Source organism: Ooceraea biroi, chromosome 9 (assembly GCF_003672135.1).
Source record: "Ooceraea biroi isolate clonal line C1 chromosome 9, Obir_v5.4, whole genome shotgun sequence".
NCBI classification, from domain to species: Eukaryota; Metazoa; Arthropoda; class Insecta; order Hymenoptera; family Formicidae; genus Ooceraea; species Ooceraea biroi.
The window spans coordinates 13,296,293-13,314,977 of NC_039514.1; the positions used below are offsets into that span (position 1 = coordinate 13,296,293).

Here is an 18,685-nt window from a genome sequence, read left to right on the forward strand (position 1 = left end):
AGTAAATGCAAAATAAATATAAAATTAGTAAAAAGGTATAGGAGATAATAACGCGGCAATTGTTAACAATCTCATATAAGTTCTTATAATCAAAATTAAACGCAAATTATAACTAGAATAAATATATGTATAATAAAATAATACTTGTATTACTGTAACATGTACAATAAAGTATATTATTTCATTATTGTATTATACATATATAATATATATTACTATTACATTTAATACATGTAAATAATGTGTATATATAATGTAATATATAATATATATTGTTTATTATAATATTATTAATTTTACACTTTTTAATTTTGTCAAGAAATATCTTATGTTATAAATATGTTACACGCAGCAAGCAATTTGTTGTCATGCATTTTTGACAAACATAAAACTAAAAGTCGACCAGTATCAATATATATATTGTAGTGTTGCAGATGCATAATAGCAGTTCGATAGTATAATAGTATTAATAATAATTTACGAATCAAATAACTTTATGCATCTTTGCCTGCAAAAATTATTTATTATTTATGCTATACATAAATAATGACAACGAAAATATGTAATTATCATTATCATTGCATTTAATAATTTATTATTCTATATACGTTCTACCTTGGATTAAACATTGACATTACTTTATTAATGTACTGGATTATGTGATAAGTATTAGTATTTTGAATTTTTTCAATCGGAAATCTACGCGGTAAATTGTTGAGAACAGAAAATATCCGAAGGCTTATTAGAAAATCATCAAGAGCAAACGTTATCAATAAAGTTATTCAATAAATAAACGATAAAAGTATTGGGTTGTTTAATAAGAAATTTCGGATTCTTCTAATAAAATCAAGTTTCTTTGAACGCAATGCAATGACTGTCTGATATTTTCAGTATCTACTTCTCAAGTAATGCTTTGATAAAAAGCAACTTGTAATACAAAATCCAACTGAATACAATAATTCCATTGTATTTAAAAAATTGCAAATTATTTATTAAACCATATCAAAATTTTGCAAATCTCTTTCTCAATAATAATAAAATTATAAAATATATGTCATTAATTTCTTTAATATTCTAAAATTCCTTCTTTTCAAAATCCTAGATGTTATTAATTCATTTTGTGTAAAGCAAAAATACAAAAGTAAGTATGCAGATTTTACATTCAATGCTTTTGCGATTATAAAGTACATGTCAATGTAATACTTTTTTGTATAATATATTAAGATTCCTCAAATATACATACATTTAACGTATTATTAAAAATTGTTTATTAAAATGTTATACCTTTGTCACATTTTACTCTTCGTCTATGCGTTACTGTGTGCACGTATTTAATTGTTGTATAACTCGAACTCTTTTTTTCATTAATCGACGCCGTATGCGATTGTCGTCTATTAAATCATATATCCATGTACATATCCACATACATATCCACATGAGCATGATGCAACTATAGAAAAATGTAAAGTCATTGAGATACATTTATATTGTATAATATTTTATATTAATACAATATGATTAAATATGTTATCTAGCAATATCATTAATAAATCTTATTTAAAAAATGGTAAAAATAAAATGACAGAATCGTATATGATGCAACGTTATTATTGTAAGTGTAGTAATGCCTTTTTATCTTGTATACACATATCCATGTGTGTGTGCGCGCACGCACACGTTTCTACGTTTCTTATATATTTATTTATTGATATACAAACATCAATTTACCTGAGGAATATTATACACCATATAGTTATGTCATACCACCTTATGCGATTCCCTATAGCTATATTATAAGACGATAATTCATTATCATTAATAGGGTATTCTACATCAATATCATTATTTTCAATTAAAAAATTATTCATATGCGAATATGAATACATTACGTGCATTGCTAAAAAAAATAATCACGATTAACAATCCATATCTATCATTTACAAGAATATATAGAGAAGTGTCTCTTTTTATTTTAAGAAATTTTGAACACATGACAAACATAGCTCAAGAATTAAAACTTTTGGCAGCGAATATTTCTTATGTTAATATAATTTAGTTAATTGTTGAATCGATTTAAAGTAAAAGAAGAATGATTGTACGTGTTGATATGTATATAGTATACACAACTATATTATGAAATAACGTATTATATAACAGATATATTATAACACACATTATTATACACATATGCATAAGTAAATAAAGAGCCGAAAGAACGATCACTTTTAACGATATTAAATTAACGACATTATTATCTTACCAAGAACTGAAATTATGACGATCCACATTATGCTTTTCCCACTGTATTTACACTGATATTAACAATTGAAGTAAATATTGTATCATATAATACTTTCAAAATCTTAGAGGGATTAAACTTGATCTTCCTTCTTGTTCTATTAGTTGCTGATGTCTACTGAAATTAACAAAGCTACAGTATTAGAGATATTATGAGATATTAGAGATATTAGAGATATTATGAGATATTAGATATTAGAAGTGTATAATACAATGATATTTGTCTGATGGAGCTAATATCATTAAATTCGACGTGTTAGATTAAAAGTATTTATTTGATAAAAGCAACAAGATTTGATGAAATAAATACATAGGTAATCTGTGAGATAAATATTAGGTTGGAACAAAAGATTTGTCGCTTTTCAACGCCATTATGGAATTTATAAATCCTAAAAACTTGAACTTTCTTAAATCTGACATATAAAACTTTAGCTCCTAATAGAAGAAATGTATTCAAGACAATAAAGATTATTTCATTAATAAAAATTTAATTAAACTCTTGTCTTTCTCATGGTAAATATGGCAAACTTTTTGCGCTCCAATCCAATACATAAAGCTACATTTAATCGATTAACTATTGTAAATGAGAAAGTTTTTAGAATTTAATTTAATATATACGTAACTAAAAAGTTTGATACTGAAACGTTAACTATGTAATTCATTATATAATCTATGTTTTTCTACGATATTAGAGAGAATCCTTACCGAATCGATATCTACTGGATTCTATGATGTCTTCTTTGGATGAATAACTCAACGATAATAACCGTTTGGTTCTATGATATACATACATGATATGAGGTCATTTGTGTATTGGTTTAAATTCTAGCGACTATCAATATAAAAAAAATTATTTGCTTAGAGAAAGCAGAAGGAAGAAGAGAGGGGAAAGAAAGATTATATTTATATATACGAAGCACAACAGAGAATAGATGATTATACAAATATTAAAGTACAAAGTTAAATAATGAGGCGAAGCTGGTCAACAATTGACGCACTGCAAAAAGCCAAAGAAATTATAACGCGACATTGCAAAAAAAGATATATTTGCAGTGCTGTGATGTAAAGTATCGATGTAAAAAATGCATTTATTAGTATTACGTGACCGAAGATTATGCGTGCATTAAGAAAGAAGAATTTTCGAATGTATTTGCAAATCATAATACGCAATTACTTGAAAAACTGTAGATTAATTTGATACAACGATGCCAATGAAATCGTACATCTGATAACGTATGTAAGTATATAAGTTAAATCATGACATATAAAGTTTTACAAACTTCGATACCAACTCTTCAAAAATGTAAAAAAGCGAAAATTTATTTAAAGTTTAGATAATAATACCAGAGCACTGAAAAAAGATTAAAACTTCTGCATACACTTAATACCAACTATTATAATATATGATTATAAAACTGTCGGCACAATAAAAAAATCTCACTCGCTCCTGTTCCTAAAAAGAATCATTTAGTCACTGCAAAAACCCGCGGGCAATCATCTCCGTTCTCACTCGCGCATTGGTGTACTCGGCATTAACGAATCCGTTAATTACGTGCTCCTGTCCTCCTAATTATTTCAGCCTCGGCCGATGCGCGCAACGCCGGGCGGCGAATTAAGTGTGCGCGCGTGACGTGGCGAGGTCGCGCAAGGCGAGCAACCTCACGCTCGTATACGCTCACGGCACGCACACGCCCGACTGCTTACGCACGCTCGCGGTTGGTCAATCGAGCGAACGCGTGTGCGCCGTGTCGCGTGGCTCTGGAAACCGGGGAACACCTATCGAAGCGGCCGTTGCATTAAGGTATACCCACATCCTGTGGATGAGGGTTGCTCGTCAGGTGTACTCATGGTATGTTTGATGAAACATCTGGTAATATTATAATATCTGGTAATATTATATTATGTGGAGCAAACAACAGCATATTATCTGCTTTCTTATGGTACATTGAATTTTTCTATGGCTCGCATTATTCGTAACCTTAGTCACTTGATTGATCCTATTTTGGCTGCTCAATTTCCGCTTTTATTAAAAATCAATTATACTATAGAAATTGGGAAATATGTGCAAGCTTGGCGGAAAACGTCGGCTTGCAATGTTGAAGAATTTCTGATTAATTCAAGTCCATCAGAAATTCAACGCCACAAAAGATCGTTTTCTCTTCGCAGAATCACATTTCTTCTAAAAAGATCCTTAAAACTACCTCCAATCTTTTAGAAGAAGGAAAACTTTTGCTGTTAATACTCGGAACTACGAGTTTAATCAACTTTTTTCGCCAGTCCACATTTTTGCTTTCGTTCGTCGCGCTAACGATCCGTCGCAGGATCGCGAAACATACGCTTCAAGAATTTAATCAGTGGAGTGCTGGAACGGTTCTGGCTCGCGTGAATCCCGGATCTATGATGTCAGACGTGAGGCAGTCGGAACGCTTTCGTTCACGTGTGTGAACGGACCTTAAGCGTGACAGCGCGGTGGCATTCCAACCGGTAACTCCTGTTCGCGGGGCCTACAAGGATAGAAAGGTGTCTGGCCGGTGTAGACTGCTCTGCGGCACTCGGAGCAGTTTGCCTCGTGGACGCCCGGCCGCATATACAGCGTGATCAACAAACAGCGATCCCTAGAAAACGACACCCCGAGGCGTTGGAAAGTAGCGGTTCTCCAAGCCCACATGATCTCGCGCCAATTCTATTTCGCGTGTTATGTCCTCCCACCTTGTCGTCCATCGCGTGAAGCATCCAACGCGCAGAAGTAGCCTTCTGCCCGCGGGAATCCAACGCGGGAGTGCGATAGTTTCCTAAAACGAGTGTACCGCGCTCGTAAGACACCCCTCCGTCGCGGAAACGGACTTCTAATAATAGATCTGTCATTATCTCTGACCTAGCTTACTCCGCATATGAATACTCCTTAATGAAACATTCTGCGCAAGGTAGCTTTCGCAGCCCGTCGATGAATCTCGATAAGCAAAACAGGAAAATCGCACGCGATAAACCAGTTTCGATTATGCATATCAGAGCGCGGAAAAAGAGGGAGGGGAAGGAAAGAAAAAGAGATGCGTCCGGCAGAAAGCGATATTGATGGACGGACGCTGCTTCGCAGCACCTGCTGATAGTGATCCACGTCGGGGGTGCCAGGAGATACCGCAGACTGCGTGCGAGCGGCATATCGGGGGTTAATTAGCGGAGGCACGCATGGAAATCAGAGGCTCGGCTTATCAGATTTCGGCAATGATATTTCACTGCGATCCGAGGAGACGTCGTTACGGCATTCCGAGCGTTAACTCTTGAGAGCGCGAGCTCATTACGGTTGGAAAGGTGTCTGGTAGGTACGATCGATCCAAACGGGCGAAGCGGTTTGCCTTAACGATTTGTACAGAGCCATCAACAAGAAACGTGCCGCGAATAGCTGTGCTGGTGATCGCCAGGGGAAATAAACGATTACTCAGCCGTGACGGTTTGAAATAACTATTACGTAGATATTACCACGAAATATTTCACCAATATTTAAATATATCATTAATATTTTATTTACCCCATCAAACGTTGACACTAAAGAATGAAATGTTGTATTTCCAAACTTGTAGATTGTTTTTAAATCAACGCTGGCTCATAAAGAAAGGACCTCGAAAACTTTAAAGCTCTTAAAGTAATGATTAAATAAAGTTTGAGTATGGAAAACGGACCGTTAAAATTTAGGTGGTAGCAATGCAAAGTGGGGAACATAATTTAGCCGAATAAAACACCATAATAACCATCATCGTAATTTCTATTAAATAATAAGCCGAGGTGTGCCAGTGCCTATACGGTCGCGCTGCCCCGCAGCGAGGTGTGATCCACCCTCATTAAACAAACCCCTTCACGCACGCACGCACCATCCCGGATGACGGAAGTGAACACCCCGACTTTACAGACTCTCTTTGCGATTATGTAGGCAGTGCCACGGCACTTTGTACACCCACGCTCCTTCACGCTCCTCGTCTGTGCGTTATTGTGCGTGCTAAAGTGCAATAGCGTGGGAACAAAGAGCGTGCGGCCAATCGCGTATAGAATAAAGATCCTTTGAAAAGTATGCGTGTATACCTTCCGGCAAGTTCATCGTTCAGCCGCCGCGCCATTAAAATTCGTTCGAAATTGATATTGATGCCGATACATCTTCATAACTTCATATACGTCTGATAAACATGCGAATGCATAAGTATTGTCTGGTGCTACGACGTATTTATCAAAAAACTATCGCGTTCTTTTCTACTTCGGAAAAATCCCGAGTCTCAATCGAAAAACTTTCGAGTCTTTTTCACAAAAGTATTTGTGATGTTATTTCCCTTCTTTCATTATTTCGCTAAAAATGGTTGACATCGAAGTATCTTTTTCCGAACGACAATGTGTGCAGCATGCAAAATGTTACTTATTATAAGTCAGCGCAAATATAAATAAATGGTAATATTTATCTCTTTTTCTTGCAGTACACAGAATTATGTATTCGAGGAGGATCAATATTTCTGTACAAGAAGAAGCCTATCAAGAATGTTCGCTGCGAGCGATAACCGCATATGGCACAATCTTCTGGATTTTACGCTAGTCCTTCAGAAGGTAACTGAGGATGTATAGCATATAAAACTGAGGATAAATACTTGTCTGATGATGAGGAAAGTGATAGAATGCATGACACACGGGATTTTCTTGCGGTCTCTTCGCGTTCAGGATATATTTAATTCTTACATCCTAACCGCGAACTGCTACGCTAATTTATGCTCCCTCCCTAAGGTGACGACGTAATCATTACCTACGTCTTTGTGTTTTAAGGCTGTTGATACACCACCTTTAAATATCGCCACTTTTTATTATACTTGAATAGATATCTATGTATATGATATAATAACGAAGAGTGCGAATGATAAATGGAAACGCAAAACTGCAACTGCATTACTTTAACGTCAGAATTTATTGGCAACATTGTACACGAAGCAACGGGTGATACTTTTTTAATGACCATCTTTCCTTCCTGCGTGATGAGACTCGGAAATTAATATTCTGTTCTCACGTTGACGTATTCTTCCTTAATCTCCCCTCCGTGTCGTAGCGATGACAGACAGATGAGGCAGTACGAATTATGGAAAATAAAAAAATCGATATAATGGCAGAGTTATTTATTTAAAAATAGAAAAATAATCATATTTTTAATATTTTGATAAAAATTATTTGAGATATATTTTATAGGTAATAAGATATTTTAATAATCCTTGTAAAAAATTTTATCTATTTTTCTCTAGTTCTCTCAATTTTATTGAATTGTGCAAAATCTTCACATCTAGAACCCTCTTTATGATAATTTAATCCAATAATGATTTGATCCAGAATTTTAATTATGCATGATATTTCGTAATCGCGATTTTAAAAAATTCCATAGTGTCCATAATAGGAAGGGTTAACCTTATTGAAGTTACCCTACTTCTTAAAAAATTTCTCCGTGATATTATCGAAATTCCGAAGCAGAAATGAGGATAAGCGAATGGCTTATCATTATTTTCTTTCCTAGTGATATTTCTAATCGTGTAACGAGTCGCCGCCCGCCTCCTCACACGAAGGAAGATGTCCTTTCGAGTCGGTTCACACGTGGGAGACTCTACGTGGGATTTCCTATAACGAAGCTTGTCACTCTGTGTTACTTGAAACAAACGATGAATCAATATACTATAGCATTATGAGGATTCGATCTCGATTTCCTGGAAATGCAAAATACTTTGCAGGCGTATTTTAAAGTTGATCTCTTTGGAAGGAATAATATCGATGCAATCTGCTCATCGATGATTATCAAAATACAAATCTTTTAATATTTGATAAGATAATGAATTACGATTTCGTGCAATCAAGTAGTTAATAAAATATATGTCATTATATATTTATAGACAAATCAAATAGCTTAAAATAATAATTTAATAAAATTATTAATTATGTTGGAGTCGAGATATACCTTTAAATATTGTATTTATATTCTAATCTAGCGATCAAGCATTTACATTATATTATTATGTTAAGGCATTTTTTCTACGATATGTGTGAACTTACGATGTACTTTATCGAGTATATGCACTGCAAAGCCAGTGAGAGGAGTAAATGGCATTGCATGGCAGCAAAGTGCAATGAAATTATAATCAGGTGTGCGTGTTGAGTGTGGGACGCAGGATGTAAATATGTAACGATAGATGTATCTAGAAATTTGTATAAATATTAAAGTGCGCACTTTCATATGAATATTTAACTTAGTTAATTTGCTAAGTAGAAATGTCATTTTTCGATCGTAACTGGCAAGCATTAGACGAGATGGTCAAGTCATACTAAGCAAATTGTTAGACTAGATGGTCAGTCTTTAATTAAGAAGAATCATTTTCTCAAATTCGAGTTTAGTTAATTTGATTTAGAACACACAATACCCATTTTCCTTGTTGTTCCTCATTATTCAATATTAAAGGAAACGTAAAGTACTTATAATGCGTACCGTTCAGCCAGATTGTACATTATCAATTTCTTTGACTTTACTGAATATATGCGACACAAACGGTACGGTATGAAATAAATAAATAAACTCATTTACTTCATACTTAAATGTATGAAATAAATTAACAATAAGGAATATAGACGAAATATTCACAAGTGACACTTTGTATGCTACAAACATTTTAAAGAATTAGGTACAATTAGTATAAGTTTTAGACTAATTTATGACTGATACTGTAACAAAGCGATTTTATTTTGTACTTCTGTTTTTATTACATAAAAACATGATTATTGTAGAATATGTTACATTTATTTATATCAATATTAAAGTATTTTTAAGTTAATATTCAAGGGTACTTTCCCGCATTATATTCCGATGTACCGCATCTAAGCGAAGTTTTAATAAATTTTAACAACTTTTAACAACTTTTTTGTATTTGTATATATATACATATATACAATTAGTACATTCTTTTACGTCTTTTGTTGGAATTACATACTCTATTTTGTCATCTGAGTCATCTTCTCAATATATCTCAATTCTAGTCATATGTGTAAAAATTCAAGCTGGTTTATAGATCTTGATGCTCATTTTCGATCTCTTCATTAAATTGCTCTGGATTTTCATGGTCCCTTTCATGAAGTCCACGCAAAATAATAAATCACCTTTAAAATGTGAAATCATTTTCGCATATATATTAAATCATTAACTAATTATATATCTTCATTATTCATTGCCTTCATATCCAAACAATAGCTTTGTAATACAGTTTTACGATATAACATTTAAAATGTGCGTATAATTTGCAGATTTCTTAAAACTTTTATTAAAATTACATACCACCAGCAGTCTTGTTTTAATCATTCTTATTATTATCTGTGTATGTATGTAGACGTCAGTTTACTGGTTCCTCAAATATCTATTCTATTATATTTTTTTATCTTTTTTCTATTCTATTCTAATTCTATATCTTCTATTGCTCTGACTGGTCGATATTGCAACACATCTACAATAAATATGTACAATCGCATTATATATCTGTGATATAATCTACGTATTGGAGGTCTGGGCATTCCTTCCAGGAGTTGACATGCTTGTACGCAGAAAACGATGCTTAAAAAAATATAAAGTCATATTTACATATAAGCACAATATAAAAAGGATATGTATGGGTATATAATATTATTCACGTGTGAACCAACAATAGATATAAATTTTAGTTGTAAGAAAAGAATCGAATTGCTAAAACCATATATATACCGAAAAATTATCAAACACAATTGAATGCACTAATGCTGGTGTTTCACACTTTACGTAATTTTGTGATTCTTTCAGAGCACGAAGTAGTTAGAAATATACAGCTAATCGTATATTTTAAAGATATTCGCCGTATATTTATAGATATCTAATGATTTTTCCAATACATGTATATATAAGGTAATTCCAAGGTAGATAGTCACGCGAGAGAGATGAGCAATCGCTCTAATTTCTCTACTGGCACACAGTTGTGTTATCACTTAATGTGTGATGAGTTTTAGTTGTGTTTGCAATGGGAGATTTAATGTTATGCAGAAAAGCATAAATGTGAAAATATCTCCATTTTAAGCTTTACTACCTGCTGAAAATTTGTGTGTGTGTGTGTGTGTTACTATTCCCGCATAAATATCAGAAATATCTGGCTTCAACTGACAGAAATCAAGATATCATGTTTATTTAGAGCTCTCCACTGTAGCTAACGTTGTACAGTTTCCATTCGTGCTTGCTATGTTTTATGAAGTACCATGTTCTTGGAATAGTTCGTTACCAGTGGAATTATTATTATTATATTTTTCTATCAAATTACTCTCTTTGTTTTTAGATATCGAACAAGTACATATTTAGAGCAGGTAATAACTATGGAAAGCGAAAAAAAAGGATCTGAAAGATGCTATTAACAAGTTTTGTCAAAATCTTTTTTTCTAAAAATATAAGAAGTGCGCGTAGGCCTAATTTTAATCTACAATAATTTCTTTTGTTTACATTTAATTAATACAGTTAATTTTATAAAGGTGCACAACTAATTTTATATTCTATGATCATCTCTCCTTGATATAAGGGATAGATGGCCAAAGTATTTATATTTTTAAACGAATTTTTATGAAGATCGTGTGTGTGTGCGTGCGCGTATTGTTCTAAAAACAGCTATCATGATGGAAAACATTAAAATACTAGCCTATTTTTCGCAAATTTTTTATAGAAAAACAAAGTATCTTTTTGACAGAGAAAAAAAAGTTATGGCCATCTATCCCGAACTTACCCTGCATATAAACATGTACACGAGACATACATATATGTATTTATTATTATCATTATTATTATTATATATTATATTTGTTGTCTATTGTAGACACATCGACTTACAATATAATGCCCAGCGCAGTGTAGAACATAAGTCGCATTATCATATATCCTTTCGTGGGTGTAGCGTAAAGTTTTGTGATATCAAATTTATTTATCGGCATTTCATAATCTGACTGATTATATTGAGTATTATTGAAATTTATATCAATTTCTTCAGTTTCATTGAATATTATTAAACGTGTGTACGTTACTTCTGTAACTAGAAAAATAATTGTAAAAACTTATTATCATTAAATAAGAGTTTTTAATGATATAACAAAGTATTAGACGTAAACTTTAGTTATACAATAAATAAAGGAATGAAAGAGTCAGAAAAAAAACAAATGTTTGGATTAGGAGCGACCTCACCGATTTCAATGACCTTGACATATATTGTCAAGTACATAGTTCTGACTAACTTGCAAACAGAATTAGTTGACGCTGGTTGTTTATTAAGTTATGAACAATCAAAATCAATGAGGTCATAACATTTACTAAAAAGAACAATTATTTAAAATTTATATGTAATTAATTAATTATAAATTATAGTAATTAATTATAAATAATAATATTATCATCTTACCGATGACTAAAATTACAAAAATGCAGATTAACATTGCCCTTGTCATGGTGTATGTCAATGTTGGATAAAACTCCAGAAAATATTATTAAATTTTGCTTTTTAAAAAGTTTAGAGCCAAAAAGCGGTTATATTTCACTTTTATTTTATCGATGATTGGTAATGTTGCGATCACATATAATAAATCTGAAATGAACAAAGATGACAACATTTATTTAAACTGACATCAACAATGTGAAAATTCATGTATGAAATTCACGTAACATATAACAGTATTTGTCTGACAGAGCTACAGTTTAATAATACATTAAATAACAAGTATTTATCAAATGTACTCAACGTAAGATAAGATTCTATTGTGCAAAATTGACACATATGAAATATGAGAAATATGTAAACGAAATCATATAGCTAAGCTGTTACTGAGTACAGTTAAAAACATTCATGAATTTAACCGACTTCACATGTAAAAAGTTGATATGGCAAGCATTTTCCTAAAATGTTATTCATATACAGTTTAACACAAATTTATATCTTACCAAATTCGAATCTACTCAACTCTTATTCCTATGAAGGACACAATAACACTAACTGTCTGGTACATATGAAACTGTATGGTACATACAAAATCCTTAGCTTTTGCCTTATGTGTTTGACTCGTATTGTTACCGATGTTACGAAAACTTGTTTACCTGAAAGAGGAAAGGAAAAGAAAGTATGGGTAATTATCCGTATATATAAGCAAAATATAATATTATTTTAAAGTATGATATGGTTCAGATGATTATGTAGAAACGTGTTTAAATTTAAACGTGTTTAACTAAACTAAATTAAAAAGAGCATATGCGGAAAATTTGCGATGATAAAGCAAATACCTTTATAATGAAGGAAATATTGATTTATGATCAGATTATCGAAAGCCTAACATACTAAAAAAAAAGGACGCCGATATTTTAACACGTTGAATTGATAATGTCCAATGCATACGTGTTCGTTATCTGTTATGTTTCTATATACTTTCATTTATAATCTATTCAGTATCTAAACACAAAAATATAATAAACAATTTATTTAGTATATTGGTTGATAACTAACATATCACCACCAATATGCCGACATTATCCAACGATTTCTCAATGTATCTTATGTTAGAAATTTTTCTTCTCGTTACTTTTAATATCTTATGTTTTTTATACATTACGGAAATGCAGAGTTTAGGACATAATAGTATCTCGAAATATTACAAATTTGTATACATACATCTGTGTCTATATACATATATACTTATATACTTATGTATATGAATAAATACATGTAGGTACATTTCTAACAAATATTGCTTTTGTGATATTTCAAATACGTTATACATATATGCACAGTATTTAAAAACAAAGTAACATTTTCAAGGAAAATAAAAACAATGGACATATTATAAATTATATATAATATGTAAATTATAAATAAATTATATATAAATTATATATTATGTATATATAAATTTAAATTTATTAGGCAAAAAACAAAAGAAGTACAAAAATAATGCAAAATATAAAATAAAGAGAAACAAGTATAAAATAACAATAGAAACAAATATAAATATAAAATAAAGTATAAAATAAAGTATAAATAATAAAATAACATTTAAAAATGTATAGTTATTCATTCATATTTATCGTTATAAAGATTAAATGTAACATTAATAAATTAATATAATCAAGATTGAGTATTGAAAGTCGCGTTCATGTGTAATCCATTTTTAAAGTAGTATATGTATATACATATATGTATATATATACACATATAAGTACTTATCTGGTGTGTTATATTACATATAATACATGTGAATAATACATGTATTATATTGTAATGTCGAATATATATTTTCTTCACCGTATCAGTACTTTTTATATTTATATTTGTACCGTTTACATTTATAAGGAAGTATTTTATTTTATGAGTAATAATACGTAATTAGCAAATCGCTCTCGTCAAAGTTTTGTAAAAACCCGGATCAATTTTGCATATAGCATTACGGGAGCATTATTATAAATTCGCAACAGTGACTGATGTGATTGTGCGATTTGCGACTAATATAATTCAAACTGTTGGCCTGTAAAAATTATGATATTGACAATGATTGTATGTATTAATAACAACAAAGGTATTAAAAATATGAAGTTCTTGAAACATTTGAGCAATTATTTTTATTATTTTATTATTATTAATTATTATTAGATATATCTGGGTATAAACATAATATAAACAGATTTTACATTATTTTATTTTTATTATTTAAGTGTTTCACTTAAATACAATAACAAATTACATACCCAGAGTTCTTGCCCAATTTACACGATTCTGCCTGCGCTGGGGTTGTTGTCTCCTGTGCTCCTGCTGGAAATGTTGGGCTTGACGTAATTCATATTGTTCTATAACTTGCGGTGGCGGTGTGTTCCAACGTTCATAAATCCAAATTATGGCCATCCTTATAAATGTAAAACGACTTTTACACGTACACATAATATAAATACATATATATGTATATATAAATCTGTAAATACTTTTAATATGTAAGAAGAATATCTTCCAGAATATACAATTAATTATACACTTCTAATTATTTCGCGTCTACAAAGAATCATTGCATAAAATTGCATAAAAGCAGCATTAATAGATCCAATTGCAGTTTAGTTCCAAAATAAACATGTAATAATATGGTTTCGCAATTGTTTTTTCTTTTGATTTGTATCGTATTATGTGTGTTGTATACATATTTATTTATTTCTTTATTTATTGAAAATGCATTGACTTACATGAATACTGTTAGTATAAGTGTTCCTCCTCCTATTATTATTGCAGCTTCGGTGAAATATGGCTTAACTTTTTCTCTAGTAACATCATCTTCTAACGTTTCATTATCAGTCTTATTCTTGTTGTGTCTATTATTTCTATGAAAGATATATTGTTCTTGAGGGAGTCTTGAGGGATGTGTGAATGATGCTATAATTTTGTATACTGGTACCATTACTAGAAAAATAATTGCAAAAACTCATTAGTTGCTGCGTTAAAATTTTACACATATTTTATATATAGGTATAACAAAATATTTATAATTATGTACGACATTGTTTGCTAAAATTTTATTAATTGTTTATCTACAATTTGAAGTAAAGGAAATCATATATGTATATATAATAATAATATGATAATATGACGAAATAATGTACAAAAATTTGAGATATTTATGCGGAAATAAATAAACAAGCAAATGTAATGATTTATAACGATATATAATTAAGAATATAATCTTACCAGAGACTGATAATATTGAGGTAATAAAAATCTTGAAGCAAATATTTTTCATTGTGCTCACTAAAATTCGTAATTTCAGAAGATATTATTTTATTTTGTTTTTTAAGACGCTTATTAAGTCTATGAAATCGTTTTGTATCTTTTCTTCGTTGTATTGTGTGATATCACACAATTATAGGAAAATAACAAATTATAATTGTAAAATTGTGTAATACAATAGTATTTATCTGACAGAATTGAAATATAATCTCTTATATCACAAGTACTTCCCGAATAAGCTTAATGTTAAACAAGACTAGTTTATGCGAAATGACTGTATAAGAAATGTGTACAATAAATAGATAAAACTAATACAATTAATCTGTTGTTTAATGTAATTAAAAATACTACTTACCTATATGAATACTGCACACTGAAAATCTCGATACAGCAACTAGCACATTGAAAAGTTATCTGTCTAGTTTAACGCAAATTCTTACTGATATCTTACCAACTTCGGATTCACACGACACTGTGTCTTGTCTATCTGAAGGACTCAATAATACTAGCTATTTGGATTGATACGATATACACAAAATCCTTCACCTTAGGTTTGCGTATTTGAGTCGTATCGTTAAAAACATCAAAAAAATTGTTTACTTCAAAGAGAAATAGAAATGCGATGAAAGTAAGAACCGTTCGTATCTAACCCTAGAATACTATTTAAAAATCTAATGCAAAAAATTGGATGATTATATATAGAAATATGGTTTACTCAAAATTCAAAGATAAAAATGCAGATAAAGATCTGTCTCTCTCTCTTTCCAAATGCTTCTTTTTTTTGTTTGTGCTAAAATTTGTGTAGTATCCCGTTGTTAATCATTTTTCTTACTTGTTCGAGAAATATTATTTACCTTGTACTAATTATTGCTCTTTTTTCTTATCGACTATAACTCTTCGTTATAAATACATGTATTACCATTTTTCTTCTCTCGCTTAATCACAGAACTCCTCTGAGAAGAAAAAAATTTTAACTCGAGAACTTTTTCATTTCTAAATCTAAAGGATTTTCAATAGGCGTGAAATCTTGGCAATATGTCAAAGAGCAATATAGATATTCCAAAACTTCTCGGAAAAAGAAAAAAATTTTAAACTCGAGAACTTTTTCATTTCTAAATCTAAAGGATATTCAATAGTCGAGAAATCTTGGCAATATGCCAATTAACAATATAGATATCTCAGAACTTCTCGGAAAAAGAAAACATTTCTAAGGGCTAGAACTTTTTCATTTCTGAGTTTACGGTATTTTCAATAGCAGAGAACTCTAGGCAATATAAAAAATAGTTATATCAACAGCTCAGAACTTTTCGGAAAAAGAAAAAATTTCTAAGCATTAGAACTTTTTCATTTCTGAGTTTACGGTATTTTCAATAGCACAGAACTCTAGGAAATATGTCAAATAACAGTGTAGATGTATGTGTGTAATACCTATGCTTAAAACCACGTGTAAATTTTTCGTAGAGTTTGTCAATTGTCAATGTGTCAATATGCCAATCAGTCAATGTAAATCAATATAACAAAAAAAACTCTTTTCCTGTCTCATCTCTTTCTCGAGATGCGCGCTGCAGATACCTGTACATCTGCAACATCACTTAAACGCTCGCGTAACATTTTAACGACGAAGTGATATTTGTTGTACAATCCATATACGTGCATTCCCCCGTAATGTCTAATTAAACTAATTATTAAACCGTTCCAGTAATGCACATGGCGCTTTACAGTGATAAAAACGTGAAAATCAATTCAAAGAAATATATTAATTAGAGGAAAATATATTGTTTAGAGAGATCATTAATCACTATTATCTCGACACACAAGTAGTTAATCTAATAGAATTCACGATCTGATTAGATCCTGGCCTGATGATCTTCTCACTGCCTTCTTAATCATCAGCATGAAATACCAAGATAATTATTCAGAAAATGTTCATCATCGATTTTCACCCTCTCAAATCTGCACGAAATTCTAGATGATCAGAATTGCATGATCATTTACTGAATAGAGATGTCTCATGATTGTTCCCTGATAAGATAAGATAACTAAGTGAGAATTTTCGAAATATTATAAACAAAGACTACTCTCGACAGTTGACTAGACAGGTTTGTCATGTGCATATAACGCTGTACATAAAGCTGTCCGAAAAATAGACAATAATAATACATTATCGTGTCATTAAATCGTGACTTCATAACGTCGACGGAAAAAGTTGTGCCACGTATGACTTGCACTTCATTAACCGATTCACTTGCAAAGCGTGAAGTGCACCGGCACTGAGTTATGAGAAGTTTCGCAGTCAAGAGTGAAAAAAGATATTTTTCATCGAAAGAGATAAGTTCAAATAGAATTTTAGATTATCCCGCGCGATTCTTCCGTTTTGAAAAATGTTCAGAGCGAATTAACGCCAGTAGGAATTTTGAATTCAGCGGTGAACAGTTTAGTAGATCAATTAATGATTCAAATGTGGTGAAATTAGAATTTGTACGGATTAAACGAACGAGAAGCTTCCTCTGTTCGACTGTATCGATCTACTGAGAAGCTTATACATACTCCAAAGTCTATTTTTGATCGCTTTATCCGGAAAAATGTATCGGAATAACAGAGTTTCTTCTTATCTGGCGGTATCATCTTTCCTTTCTCATCAAAGAATGGAATCGAAGAGATTTAATTGGCCGTGCGCAATTGTCACGTGATTTTTAAATGATTCATAGACTCGGCCAGCGCATTATTGGTACTCAAAACGGCGCCATTGTTTATCGCATTGTCGACTATCGGCTTTTCTTTATCAACTGCATGCTGTGGAATACCTATATTATTATTTAACACTTGTCACTATCGGGCACATACAAAGCAATGATAACGGGGTAACTTAATCTACGGATCGATCACTCCGATTCCGATTCCAATGTTTGCAAAACGTATTTGTTACCATTTTTCCCATTTTTTTCATATTACTGATTTTTACTGTACGTCTTTATATTCTCTACATTAAAGCGCATCTATAGTGCAGACAATAAATGCCTAAGTTGATACATTATAATATTTTTAACTAATCGATCTCTTCTTCGCTCTATTATACGGTATAAAGATATATTTTGTGAATATTTCGTGTAAGGTAATAGTATTCTAAAATAATAGATGTTTTTGTACGAGTATATATATTGGAAAATTGATTTTTAAGAAGAATTCTTTCCTCAGATTTTTGTACTTTCTTTTAGCAGCTTTTACGATTGGCTAGTTTGTAACTCAATGCGGAACGATCTGGAACTAACCGTTAAAATATTCGCCTACGTCACTGATCACGAGGTCAATCTCGACAGACTTGTGCTCATATGTCATGCATGGTTTCTTAAAATGTAAAAATGTATAAAAAACTACTATTACATAAATAACCATAAATGTTACATAACTGAGCAAAGGATGTTTCAATTACGCAAATACTGATAACACCTTAGATTTCTTGTGTGGTTCCGAAATTCAATATCGCAAACAAATTTAAAACAATCAAACGATCATATGACAATTAAAACTTAAAACCTAAAGATTTCTTAAATTTTAAATTTATAAAATTACATAAAACTATAAAAGTA

The 18,685-nt window shown here is 31.1% G+C and overlaps 1 protein-coding gene and 1 long non-coding RNA gene across 5 annotated transcripts; both read right to left on the bottom strand.

Moving 5' to 3' along the window:
* Nucleotides 1-398: 398 nt before the first annotated feature.
* On the bottom strand, nucleotides 399-3,927 carry LOC105277351. Its single transcript, XR_003406958.1, has 5 exons — nucleotides 3,004-3,927; nucleotides 2,261-2,416; nucleotides 1,729-1,897; nucleotides 1,285-1,450; nucleotides 399-508 (listed from the first exon to the last, which is right to left on the bottom strand). It is a non-coding gene; the product is annotated as an uncharacterized LOC105277351 (long non-coding RNA).
* Nucleotides 3,928-9,008: 5,081 nt separating this feature from the next.
* LOC105277349 lies at nucleotides 9,009-15,772 on the bottom strand. Of its 4 annotated transcripts, none has more exons than XR_003406982.1 (7): nucleotides 15,454-15,772; nucleotides 15,060-15,119; nucleotides 14,561-14,774; nucleotides 14,078-14,232; nucleotides 11,751-12,439; nucleotides 11,189-11,387; nucleotides 9,009-9,901 (listed from the first exon to the last, which is right to left on the bottom strand). XR_003406982.1 is itself a non-coding variant. In XM_026972324.1 (5 exons), the coding sequence occupies exons 2-5, from the start codon at nucleotides 15,109-15,111 to the stop codon at nucleotides 13,835-13,837; spliced, it is 444 nt and encodes a 147-aa protein (XP_026828125.1). In that variant the 5' UTR covers nucleotides 15,112-15,119; nucleotides 15,454-15,762; the 3' UTR covers nucleotides 13,685-13,834. The 4 variants fall into 4 exon arrangements, 1 of the variants encoding a protein (XP_026828125.1); XR_003406983.1 differs by having other exon boundaries at nucleotides 9,009-11,387; nucleotides 11,751-11,933; nucleotides 12,287-12,439; nucleotides 15,454-15,771; XR_003406984.1 differs by lacking the exon at nucleotides 15,454-15,772 and having other exon boundaries at nucleotides 11,751-11,933; nucleotides 12,287-12,439; nucleotides 15,060-15,435.
* Nucleotides 15,773-18,685: the final 2,913 nt, after the last annotated feature.